Below are 13,051 nucleotides of genomic sequence, written 5' to 3'. Positions count from 1 at the left end.
CCCCCCTTGTTTCCTTCCCTCTCCTCCCTTCTTTAACAATCTTCCCCCTCTTTCTCACCCTCTTCCCTTCTGTCAGTCTTTCCCTCCTCGTTCTCCCCTTCCCTTTCTCTGTCAGCTTACCCCCAAACCTTCTCTTATTTTATGCTTCTCTCATGTCTTTCTCTTTCTCCATCACACCTAATATCACTTTTCTCAGTTTGATCTTTCTCCCTACCCAACCACTATTACTGTTTCTCAACCCCATTATTCTCTCTTTGATAATAACTTTGAGAGCCAGTTTGATTTCCCATTCCTCCCCTGCTGAGTGACCTTGGGTCAGTCACATTTCTTGAAAGAGGTACTTTCTCAAGAGCAGTTCTGGAAAGAGCTCTCTGAGCCCTACCTACCTCACAGGGAAAGGAGATTGTAAGCTGCTCCAAGTGAAGGGCGGGATATAAATCCAGTCCTCCTCCTCCTCCTTCTTTCTCTTCCCCCCATCACTTGGATCCTGTCTGCTGACAACCCTGCAATTGGCCATCCAGATGGCACACACACACATCCTTGATTGTCTTTCTTTTCTTTTTTTTGGAGAAGTTCCAAGGCTGAGCAGGTAGAAGCCCTGCCTGGCTGTCTTCCTGCCCACCACCAGCCTCAGCTGGGTCAGCTCCCTACATGTCTGTCTCTCCACCAGCCCCCTCCCCCTCCCCCCCCCCCCCCCCCACTTTGGCTGCACTTACCACTCTGGCAATGGGGGAAGCTGGTCTGGTGACAGAGGAAGGCTTGCCAGGCTTGGGCTTGTCAGCAGTGGAGGAAAACCCAAACCTTCTCACCCAGCTACTTGCATCTTTGCTGCTTCAACAGCAGCAGCAACTCCTCCCCCACCCACCTGCAGCTTCACTGCCTCAGGAGGCATATAAGAGCTGTGCAGGCACAAAGAACAATACTCTTTGTGAGAGGAATTAACTTCTCCAATTTTTTTTAATGCCTTAACCCCATACAAACAAACCATCAGGCTGGCTTGCTGGGGCTCCTGGCCCATGTGCAGAAAGCACTTTAACCCTCTCCATATAATTTTTAACCTATTTCAGTTTTTTTTTCTGCAAACCTGGGGATCTCCCCCCCACCCAAAGTTTGCAGAAAAATCTCCTTTCTCTCAGTGTGGGTCTGATCCATTGATTTAGCTATCCGCAGATCTACTCACACTTGAGAAGTAGATATATAAATTAAAAAGCAAGGTATGGCATGACAAGTGTTCTTCAAGATTTTATGTTCAATCAATTAAGGATTTTTTGGACTTTTCCCTGCCTAGAGTGTTATATAATGAATAATTTGGAGGGGATTTAAATATCTTTGTAGGTATTAACTGCAACTATTGTAGGTATTAACCCCAACTTTGTCGGGGACAAAGGGTAGCGATTGGGGGTGAGCGGTCCCAGAGGTGCACACTAGACTGTGGGGTGCCTCAAGGAGCAGTCCTTTCCCCGATGTTATTTAACATCTATATGTGCCCCCTTGCCCAGATTGCCCGGAGGTTTGGGCTGGGTTGCCATCAATATGCAGATGACACCCAGCTCTATCTGCTAATGGACGGCCGGCCCGGCTCCGTCCCAGGGAATCTGGACCAGGCTTTACAGGCTGTTGCAACATGGCTTAGGCTGAGTGGGCTGAAGTTGAACCCGGCGAAGACAGAGGTCCTCTGTGTGGGTCGTGGCGCTCTGGGGAAGGAAATATCTCTCGCGGCCTTTGACGGTGCGCCATTGAAGGCAGCGCACCAGGTAAAGAGCTTGGGTGTTTTACTGGAGCCTTCACTATCAATGGAGGCCCAGATAACAGCCATTGCCAAGTCAGAATTCTTCCATCTGAGGCGGGCAAGGCTGTTGGTCCCTTTCCTAGAGCGTCGGGACCTAGCAACAGTGATCCATGCGACGGTCACCTCAAGATTGGACTACTGTAATGCCCTCTACATGGGGCTGCCTTTGTGCCGGACCCAGAGGTTGCAGCTAGTGCCGAATGCGGTGGCCAGGCTGTTGCTAGGTCTCCCGAGGTGGGAGCATATATGGCCGGGGCTACGCGGACTGCACTGGCTGCTGATTGTATACCGGGTCCAGTACAAAGTGCTGATCATTACCTTTAAAGCCCTATATGGCCAAGGACCGACCTACCTGAGGGACCGTCTCTCCCCGTTCGAGCCCCAGAGAGCACTGAGGTCAGTAGGAAAAAACAAACTGACTATCCCTGGGCCAAAAGAGGTTAAACTTCAGAATACCCGTGCACGGGCCTTTTCCATCGCGGCCCCATGCCTATGGAATCAGCTCCCAGAGGAGGTGCGGGCCCTGCGGAGCCTTGATCAGTTCCGCAGGGCCTGCAAGACCACCCTCTTCAAGCTGGCGTTCACGGACTGCTGAATTATAGTTGTAATAAAGGAAAACGCCAAAATGGTTCGGTTCAGGGACCCTTGTTATTGTGTCAACTGACAGGAATAGCGTCAAGAACATCAATGTTACTGTCAGATTTAGTAATGTTTTAATTAAGTATTGACTGGTTTTTAAATAATGTTAATTTAATGTTTTATCTGCTGTATTGTTTGCCTATAAATGTTGTTAGCCGCCCTGAGCCTGCCTTGGCGGGGGAGGGCGGGATATAAATAAAATTTTATTATTATTATTATTATTATACAGAAAAGATCACAGCAAACTTAGTGTACATTTATCATTTGTAATGTTACATTTTTAGCACTTGACCATAGCGACAAAACTACAGTGGTATATAACTTCAAAACATTACTGTTCCATATACTCAAATCTTAAATACTATCTGCTGAATAATTTTTCAAGAAAATATATCTTCAGAAAGTTATCCATAGAGTTTTCATTTTTCTTGAGACCATGTTTTATAACTTGTTGGCAAACAGTTGAGGAAAAACTAATTGTATGAACCAATAGGTTCCCTTGGCATGGTACCCTTAACAGAATTAAGACATTGGGGGAGGAAAGAAGGGCATAATTTAGAAGCATCTGTTATTGAAAAAAGTGGGAGCATTAAATGGGGTCTCCAAATGTATTGTGGACATAGAAATTTGAAAAAACCCCAAAATCCTAGTGGGTATCGAAGGCAGATGAAAGTGATAAGCAGAAGTGAACCTAAATTCATTTATTCTTATATAATAAGAACATAAGAGAAGCCATGCTGGATCAGGCCAATGGCCCATTCAACACTCTGTGTTACATAGTGGCCAAAAAAAACCCAAGTGCCATCAAGAAATCCACCAGTCGGGCTAGAAGCCCTTCCACTGCCCCCCCCCCAAGCATAAGAATACAGAGCATCACTGCCCCAGACAGAAAGTTCCAACAATAAGTTGTGGCTAGTAGCCACTGATGGACCTCTGTTCCATATGCATATCCAATCCCCTCTTGAAGCTGTCTATGCTTGTAGCCGCTGCCACCTCCTGTGACAGTGAATTCTACATGTTAATCACCCTTTGGGTGAAGAAGTACTTCCTTTTATCCATTCTAATCTGACTGCTCAGCAATTTCATTGAATGGCCATGAGTTCTCGTATGGTGAGAAAGGGAGAAAAGTACTTCTTTCTCTTCCTTTTCTATCCCATGCATAACCTTGTAAATTTCTATCATGTCACCCCGCAGTCGACGTTTCTCCAAGCTAAAGAGCCCCAAGCGTTTTAACATTTCTCCGTAGGGAAAGTGTTCCAACCCTTTAATCATTCTAGTTGCCCTTTTCTGCACTTTTTCCAATGCTATAATATCTTTTTTGAGGTGCGGTAACCAGAATTGCGGTAACCATCGATTTATACAGAGGCATGATACTGGCTGATTTGTTTTCAGTTCCCTTCCTAATAATTCCCAGCATGGCGTTGGCCTTTTTTATTGCAATCACACACTGTCTCGACATTTTCAGTGAGTTATCTACCGCGACCTCAAGATCTCTCTCTTGGTCAGTCTCTGCCAGTTCACATCCCATCAACTTGTATTTATAGCTAGGATTTTTGGCCCCAATGTGCATTACTTTGCCATTACTTTGGCCACATTGAACCTCATCTGCCACGTTGACGCCCACTCACCCAGCCTCAGCAGATCCCTTTGGAGTGCCTCACAATCCTCTCTGGTTCTCACCACCCTGGACAATTTAGTGTCATCTGCAAACTTAGCCACTTCATTGCTTATTCCCAACTCCAAATCATTAATGAACAAGCTAAAAAGCATGGGACCCAGTACTGAGCCCTGCAGTACTCACTGCTTACCATCCTCCATTGCGAAAATTGTCCATTTATACTCACTCTCTTATGTTCTTATGAAGAAGAATGATCAAATTCTCTAATAGTGGAGGCTGCAGAATGTAGCTGATAGAGTATAACTAATAGTATATCGATGATATATTTTTAACAATAACTATTAAAAATGACAGCATGTTTCCAATTGCACAAAATCACAATTTACAGCTTTGTTATCTTCCATGCATAATCCATCTCAACCAACCACACTGTGTTAATTACTAATAGGATCAGTCAGGACCTGGCTCTCATCGCACGGGAAATCAATGATGTAGCAGGAGAGATAGATTCGGTGACATCATCAGGCACTGCTCCCAGTACCACAGTAAGCACTGCTGCCACCACCCCTGGCTCTGCCATAGACACTAGAGAAGAGGTAGGAGATCTTCATGGAGAAATGCATAAGGTTCTTCTTTTTCTTTATTTCTTTTCCTTCATTCTTTTGGCATAATTTAATTTGGCATAATTTTACTCCTGTTTGCATGAATTTCAGCATTTCCTTCCTTTGGTTTTGTGGTTGTGTTATATATTGACCAAAACTTTAACTCCAGCTGTGTTTGAACACATTTCTTAGAAATGTAAGCACAAGGATAGTTATAATGTGAACAGGCTATGACTTGCTTATTTCTTTGTCCTCAGCCTCAGAAGTATGTGAGTAGTATCTGCCCTCCTTAGTATTTGTACATAGATATATAAAGTATAATGTAAAACACAGTGGATTGTCAAAGCTTTTAGATTGCCTTGAGTATTACCAATCTTTGCTTCTAAGTAGCTTAGAACAAACAAAAAATTCAATTGCCTAGTATATTATCAAAATAAATATTGCTTCATGCTGCAGCTGTTTTCCCTCTAACATGATGTGTTCCATTTCTTTATGCAAATATGGATGTTCTAGTTACCATCCAAGCATCCATAAATATATTAAATTAACTAAATCAGCATTTATTTATTTATTATGTAAAACATTTCTGTGCCACCTGTCCACACAAATAGGGTCCCTAAGGCGGCAAATATAGCAGGAGAGATAGATTCGGTGACATCATCAGGCATTGCTCCCAGTTCCACAGTAACCACTGCTGCCACCACCCCTGGCTCTGCCATAGACACTAGAGAAGAGGTAGGATATCTTCATGGAAAACAGCATTTAAATTATATATAAAGTAAACAATTCACTAAAAACATAGAAACATTCCCAAGTGGGTAGCAGCAGAACAAAGTTTGAGTACAGTGGTGCCTTTAAGACCAACAGAGTTTTATTTAAGGTATGAGCTTTCGTGTGCGCACACACACTTCCTCAGATACAAGATAGAAGCAAACTGACACATAAAAACGCAATTAGGGTGGAGGGCCAATTACAATTACTGGGGGTGCAGCAAACAAAACAAAATAATTATTTGCCTACTAGCAGAAGACAATGATAGAGGGAGGCAAATGAATCTCCCTGGGGAGTGAGTTTGAAAGTTTTGGTGCCACAACCATTCCCTTTTAATCATACTACTTTCTATCTGTTTCTGAGCTTTCTTTGCTTTCATGGTTGGCAACTTGCTAAGGGAAAGGCAGCTATGGGTGGCACCCATAGTACACAACAGCACCCCCACACACAATGGAGGAAAAGTAACATACTAATTAAAATTACTGGGAAATGTTTAGTCATCTAATAATGCTCTAGTAAAGTTACCTCATTTCTCTTTCATGAAATTGAGAGGAGCATCATTCAAAACGTAAATTGTGTGGGTATATTGTCTTGACTGTCTTACTTGAAAATAAAATTCTAGTCCAGTAGCACCTTAAAGACCAACATATCATAGCTTATACAGATCAAAGCTCACCTTGTCAGATACAAATAGAATAAAATTCCATCAACCTTTATATCCAGGTCAGAAGATATGAGGGATGTTGCAAAGAAGGGCTAGGTGGAGTCAGGATGCAGAGATACAATGCAAAATGAAATGGAGCTAGAATATACGCATAAACTTGAGAAGTGCAGAAAATTAGTGTCTGTAATAAGATTAGAATCCTGTATCCCTGTTGAGCCCTGGGGTTCCATTGTCCTGAACTTGTTAATGAATTTTGGTTCAGCTATCTTCCTTCGTAATCTCCCTTCAAAGCTTCTCTGTAGGAGAATTACCTCTCTTAGGTTAGCAGTGGAATGTTCTGGAAGATTAAAAAGTTTTGTAATTTTTTAATGTCAAATTTTTATCCATTTATTCTTTGATTTAGGGAGTAGCCAATGTGGAGATTAGAAGGGCACTGTTGACACTTGATGATGTGTATAACATTGGCAAATGAGTAAATGAATGAACCTGAGACAGTGTGGCTGGTAGTATTTAGTCCAATTATTTGTTGTTATAGCATGTATGGGGACAGAGTTGGCATCTGGATTTCTTGTAGGTCATGGTCCCATAGTCTTTGTCAATGTTATATAGTGTGTGTCAAGCTCCTGCATATATCTTTCCCTTAGAAGCTGAATTGTGGTATTTACTACCTAATAGCCAGGATCATCTGGCTAGGGGATGTTTAGATTTTAATGGAGCACTGTTGTGTCTCACTAGTGTGAGAAAGAATGCCCTGGTGGTTTCAAACGTCTTTATCTCTTTGATATGCAGTTCTTCCTCTCTTGTTGTTTATTATAGTAACATTTGACCCTAAAGGTAGAAGTGCCCGCCAAATAGTAACGGCTGTGAACCCCCCATTATATATCTCTGTATGTGCTTTGATTCTACAGTTCTTTCAGTTACCTGTCCTGTAAGCATCTCTAGGTCTTAATAAATGAATCTATTTGAAATAAACAAAGGATATCGTTTCTGGGACTATTGGAGCTTGACAGTATGTTAATGCAAGTAAGGTTAGACTATTAAAGGTTAAGGCTGTCTGTGGGCAAGAAAAGGTCAACTTTTCTGTTCTAGAAGAATATGATTGTACAGCATAGGTTGTATGTCACTAATAATGTACATGATAGTCCTTTCTCACAGGTACTGGGAGATGGACCTTTTCTTGCCCACAGACAGCCCCCTAACCTTAGACAATTTCTCCAATGCATCTTGATTCTCATTTGTATTTGACAAAGTGAGATTTAACTCATGAAAGCTTATATCATGGAAAACTTTGTTGGCCTTTAAGGTGCTACTGGACTTGAATTTGTTGTACTACTACAGATCAACATGTCTGCCCTCTTGAAACTTGCTTGAAAATGTAACTTTTGAGTGTAAAAATTTATTTAAACAGTAAAATGTACACATCTGAAAATTCCTCTTTATTGAAAAAGTTGCATTTGGCATCTATTTCCTACAGATAAAAGACCACATGACAAACAGAGTGGAGTCACATAACTGATTTTGTCAGTTGCCTGATTGTAGGACAGTCAAATGCATGTTAAGTCATTTACAAGTTAGAGTCCCTCATAGGTGCTCATTATGAGATGATGGTAAAAAGTAATCTCATAATGGTAAGAAATGTTTTATGAAACTACCATGAACATATGAAGCTGCCTTCTACTGAATCAGACCATGGTCCATCAAAGTCAGTATTGTCTTCTCAGACTGGCAGCGGCTCTCCAGGGTCTCAAGCTGAAGATTTCCACGCCTACTTGCCTGGACCCTTTTTGGAGATGCCAGGGATTGAACCTGGGACCTTCTTATTCCCAAGCAGATGCTCTACCACTGAGCCACCATCCCTCCCCTAATCCATAATCCAGCTGTTTTGGCAATGGCAGTAAGAGAACTAAATGACTGAAATGGTTCAGATAAAAACAAAATTATAAGGAAAAGGTAGAATAACATTAAAGTTTTTAAAACTTACTGATTGTTTTAAGAAAAGTAATGAAGACATCAAAATAATATAACAGAAATTGATAGGAACCATATCATAAAAGAAAGTATTTCTACAGAAGGTGGCATAAAAACACACAAAAAGAAGTTCTTTGACTACAAATACTAATGTCTTCATGTGGATCACTGGTATAGATAACAATATGGGAGATTGATCTATTCTTCTGAGTGAAGTAATATTTGATAAAGAGGTCCTTTGGACAACTTTTCTGTGCAAATCCTATTCACAGAAACTTCGATGCATTTTTATTTCTCTATGTATTTATTAAAATATTTATACCCCATCTTTCTTCGTGGTTAAAAGCAGCTTACAATAATATAAATAATTTTCAGTCAGCCAGTATTCTTGCAACATATGAGCATTCCTTTCAGCAGTTATTTAGATAAGAAAATGTGATTCTACTGATATAGGAATGAATTGTGTTGCCCAAAGTGCAGAGGAAGAATCCTGGTTTCTGTCTAGTGCATGAATATAAATCTTAAACAGAACTACACAATTTTAAAGACAGAATTGAATTTACTGTTTTTTTCACATTACTGACCATCAAGATTTGGACCAAATCAGCTGCTTTGAAATACTGATACATTCTAAATGATGGTCCATGACAACTAACTTGTGTATTCATTGTAGGGATGGGCACAAACCATTAAAAAAATTCATCCTGAATTTTTCCGTTTGTGAGCAGAAGCTTGTAACAGATCTACTATCACAAACTTCCACAAACTTTTAAAGCAGTTTGTGATGGTTTCTGGTGGTTTGCAGATGGAGCAAAATGCAGGGATTTAAAAGGACAGAGTCCTTGTAAACCCCTGTTTTCTGTTCCTGCAAAAGCCACAGAAACAACTGAGCAACAAGAAGGCACACCCCACCACTCAGTTGTTTCAGGCTATCTTGTGCAGTCCCTTTAAACTTTAAGACAGCTCCAAACAACTGAGTGGTATGTAGCAAGGTACTCCCCATTGCTCAGCTGTTGTTCAGGCTTTCTGCAAGCTCTATTTAAAAGGACTGTGGTCCCTGTCAATGGGGTTTGTAGGGCCATGAACCAGTTCGGTTCGCAAATAAACCTCCCAGTTTGGTTCCTGGTTTGGCCATGAACTGAACTGCATTTTCCCAGTTCATGTCCATCCCTAATCCATTATATGTATGATCTTTTCAATTCATTTTAATACGAATTCTAGTGATTTCATTCTGCTCTGGGGTGGGTAGGTCCAGTTTCCAGAATAAAAATGAAGTATTTTATGTGGTAAAAAAACAACCCTACCATGCTAAACGCAGTGCCAACCCTGAAATATGTTTTCTGACTCATATTTTTGTGTCTTGATTTATTTCAACTTCTTGTATGTAGGATTTAGTTAACAGCATTCTTGCTGTGCTTTTTTTTGTTTAACAGGATGCAATTAATTGCAAAAGACACATACATTGTATTTACAGTGTGATTTTACTGTGTTTATGTTGGTTTCTTTTTATTATCTCCTAACCATGCTACTAAGCCTCTACTAATGTAAATATGCATTTTCTCTGAGTTAGGTAATGTTGACTTACATCTTTACTAAATAAATTTGTTTCATTTTTAATTAAATATTTCTTTCTATAACATGGGAACTGAAATACTTACTTTTGAAAAGAATCACCTTCTTTCTACAGGCTTCCTAGAATTTTCCAATAAATGTAACTAATGTTCAGCATAAAATTAAATTAAATTATTGGAGTAATGCTTTATAAAGTCTACTCTGTATGGTCATAGAATGTACTAATATAATCTCTGAGAATCCTTTTACTACTGGAATGGAAATTGTTAGGTACTTTGGGAAAAGTTAATACAAGTTTGTTTCATCATATACAGGGAAACCAGTGATTTCAATTTCGTCTGTGCTTTAATCAGAGAGTATCTAAAGTGATGGGTTTCATAACGCATCTCTTGAGCTGGTTTTTGAAAATGAAACTTTCTGTCTTTTTTGATTTTTCAGCTAGTCGACCGTGTATTTGATGAAAGCCTAAACTTCAGGAAGATTCCTCCTGTAGTAAATGCTAAGACAGCTGATGGGAACAGTCGGCCCAGTGAGCCTAAACCACAGCCAACAGATCTTCCTGAACCCCCAACAATTACACGCCGACGAACCTGGAGTAGGGATGAAGTATGTATTCATTCATTCATTCATTCATCATTTTATTTGTATCCCGCCCTCCCCGCCGAAGCAGGCTCAGGGCAGCTAACAACATTAAATTAATACATTGAGTACAATAATGTTCGAAGCAATAACTAATTTAACAAATTAATTAAAATTCTAAAATTAATAAAATTGACATCCTGGTGCTATTAAACCAATTTTTTTATTTTCCTTAGCAGTCTCTCTCTTTAATTGATGTAGGCCATCCTAAAAAGGATGGCCTTGCAGACCCTGCGGAACTGTTCAAAGTCCTGTAGGGCCCGCGTTTCTTCCGGAAGCTGGTTCCATAGGTGTGGAGCCACTACAGAGAAAGCCCGAGTGCGGGTACTCTGTAGTTTTACCTCTTTCGGCCCGGCGATAGTCAGCAGGTTCTTCCCTGCTGACCTCAGTGCTCTCTGGGGTTCATATGGGGAAAGACGGTCCCTCAGGTAGGCATGTCCTCGGCCATATAGGGCTTTAAAGGTAATAACCAACACTTTGTAACGAATCCGGTATGTAACTGGCAGCCAGTGCAGTCCACGCAGCCCCGGCTGTATGTGCTCCCACTTTGGGAGCCCCAAGAGCAGTCTAGCAGCCGCGTTCTGCACCAGCTGCAGCTTCCAGGTTCGGCACAAAGGTAGCCCCATGTAGAGGGCATTACAGTAATCCAGTCTCGAGGTGACCGTTGCATGGATCACTGTTGCTAGGTCCTGATGCTCTAGGAAGGGGGCCAACTGCTTTGCCCGCCTCAAATGGAAAAAGGCTGACTTAGCAGTGGCTGTTATCTGGGCCTCCATTGATACTGAAGGCTCCAGTAAACCCCCCAGGCTCCTGACCCGGCACGCCACTTTCAACGGCACCCCGTCGAAGACCGGGAGAGGTATTTCCCTCCCCAGAGCACCCTGACCCAGACCAAGGACCTCTGTCTTCGCTGGATTCAGTTTCAGCCCACTCAGCCTCAACCAGGTTGCCATGGCCTGCAGTGCCAGGTCCAAATTCTCTGGGACGCAGCCAGGCCGGCCGGCCGGCCGTATCCTCCAGCATAGACATTATTTTTGCTTGTATAGAATTACCTTAGGGAAAATCAGAGGGAACCAACAATGAGCCTTTCTTTAGAATTCAGTACAAAACCACATAGGTGGGAACTGCATTTTCTGCTGTTACTACAGCCATGGGATCTGTTAATTACATTTTGGATCCTCACTGCTTAGTATCTCTCTTCTCTCATTGGCTGCTTCTGCTGTGAGTTATTAATATAGATGGTATAGGGTTGAAGAGGATGAATCTGGAATGAGGTGGAGGGAAAGTGGATAGTAAATCTTCCAATTTCCACTCCTTTCTCAATAAGAAGTATGAAAATGGGTTAGTAAGACAGACCATGTACAGTCCTTGTCCTGCCACATACATAAATGTCTGTTGTAACCACCTATTTCAGCAGCATCACTACATTTGTATAATTCAAATAGAAAGGTTATGTAGTTTATCTGTTGCTTTTCAGACAAGTTGCACCATTACAAGGGTGATCTATTCTTACCTATTGAACTGAACTCTCCTGGACCCAATTTCATAATGGCAAAAGTGCAGTCCAAGACAGCCAATGTTCCTGTTTGTTTTTTGTTTCATTGTGAATAAAACGGGTGCAAAATCCCAGGTAGTTACTATCACTGGCACCAAAACAACTGAAACTTTTGGTTGGCACCTGGGTTACTATAGAGGTTAAGTACATCTTTCTTCAATCTGGCTCCTAGAAAATCCAATTCTTTCAGTGTAACCAAAATTTTTCACCCATAATTTTGGATGATAAAGAGAAAAAGACCAGTTGAAACCTATGATGCCTTAACACAGGCAAAAGTCACATCCTCTTGCACAAGATAGAGGGGGGTGAGATGACTTTCACAGTGCTGCATTTCATGCTGTTCCCCAAAATCCCCTGGCCCTTAGAAGCAATTTTTCAGGGGGCACAGCGAACAGCAGCAGTCAAGAAAGATAGGAATATCCCTTCTATAAGCAGAGCACTGCTGATAGATCTTAGGAATGAACCCAGTGTATACTTTATGAAATTAACTCCAGCTTCACAGCTAGCACACCAAATATGACAGCACTGTTCCTCTTTAATGCATCCCTGTTGTAGACATAATAATAGCTGATAGTGTATCTATCATCTCTTCATGCACACATGGGCTCTTGGTAGTCTGGAAGTGGCATCAATGATGGGAAGTGGGAGAAGCCTTGGTAGGACTTCACTTAACTGGAAATTGTGTCATGTCAGTTAATTCAGTGGGTTGAAAGATCAGTTACCACTACCAGGTTTGTAGTAATGGAAACTTCTAGCGACACCCCCAGTTATTCCCATCTGCTGCCTCTATGATGTGAATGGGGTGGGCCCAAAGAGTATCCTTGATTTTTTAAAATACTAAACAATTTTTAAAATTGATTTTTTTTTTTAAAAAAAATTGCTTTCTACATCTCCAAGTTTGAAGAGATGGGCTGGCTAGCTGTGCTATATATCTCTGCCTGTTGAGCCTTCCCTCAGAGAGCAGTGAAACATGATGAAAAAGCCTGCCCAGCCATGTGTGCTTGAGAGGGGCTCAGTGCTGTGGGGAGAGAGAGATGCCTGCTCACCCATGCTGAAGAGTGGAGGTGGAGCAGGGGAGGCACTAGTTTATACTTAACACAGGTGCTTAGGCATCACTGTCTGCTTGGAGAATGGAACTTCTATATTTATTTATTTAATTAATTCCATTTATATCCTGCCTTCCCCGCCAAGTCTATATCTGTATGTTTTCTAAAGTGAACTGAAATTCCCATGC

General features: G+C 41.5%; 1 protein-coding gene across 10 annotated transcripts in view; it reads left to right on the top strand.

The window, feature by feature from the left end:
• The window catches only part of CEP170 (centrosomal protein 170), a 150,946-nt gene that overhangs the window by 121,501 nt on the left and 16,394 nt on the right, over positions 1-13,051 (top strand). For 7 of the 10 annotated variants that reach the window (XM_060243602.1, XM_060243583.1, XM_060243591.1 and 4 more), the window contains 2 exons: positions 4,495-4,672; positions 10,062-10,229. In XM_060243602.1, coding sequence (XP_060099585.1) covers positions 4,495-4,672; positions 10,062-10,229 — 346 coding nt within the window. The remainder of the gene's footprint in view (positions 1-4,494; positions 4,673-10,061; positions 10,230-13,051) is intronic. The other 3 variants (XM_060243538.1, XM_060243554.1, XM_060243564.1) reach the window with 2 other exon arrangements.

The sequence above is a fragment of the Heteronotia binoei genome, chromosome 1 (assembly GCF_032191835.1).
Source record: "Heteronotia binoei isolate CCM8104 ecotype False Entrance Well chromosome 1, APGP_CSIRO_Hbin_v1, whole genome shotgun sequence".
NCBI classification, from domain to species: domain Eukaryota; kingdom Metazoa; phylum Chordata; class Lepidosauria; order Squamata; family Gekkonidae; genus Heteronotia; species Heteronotia binoei.
The sequence above is the reverse complement of the archived record's forward strand: the minus strand, read 5'-3'. Positions and strand labels throughout refer to the sequence as shown.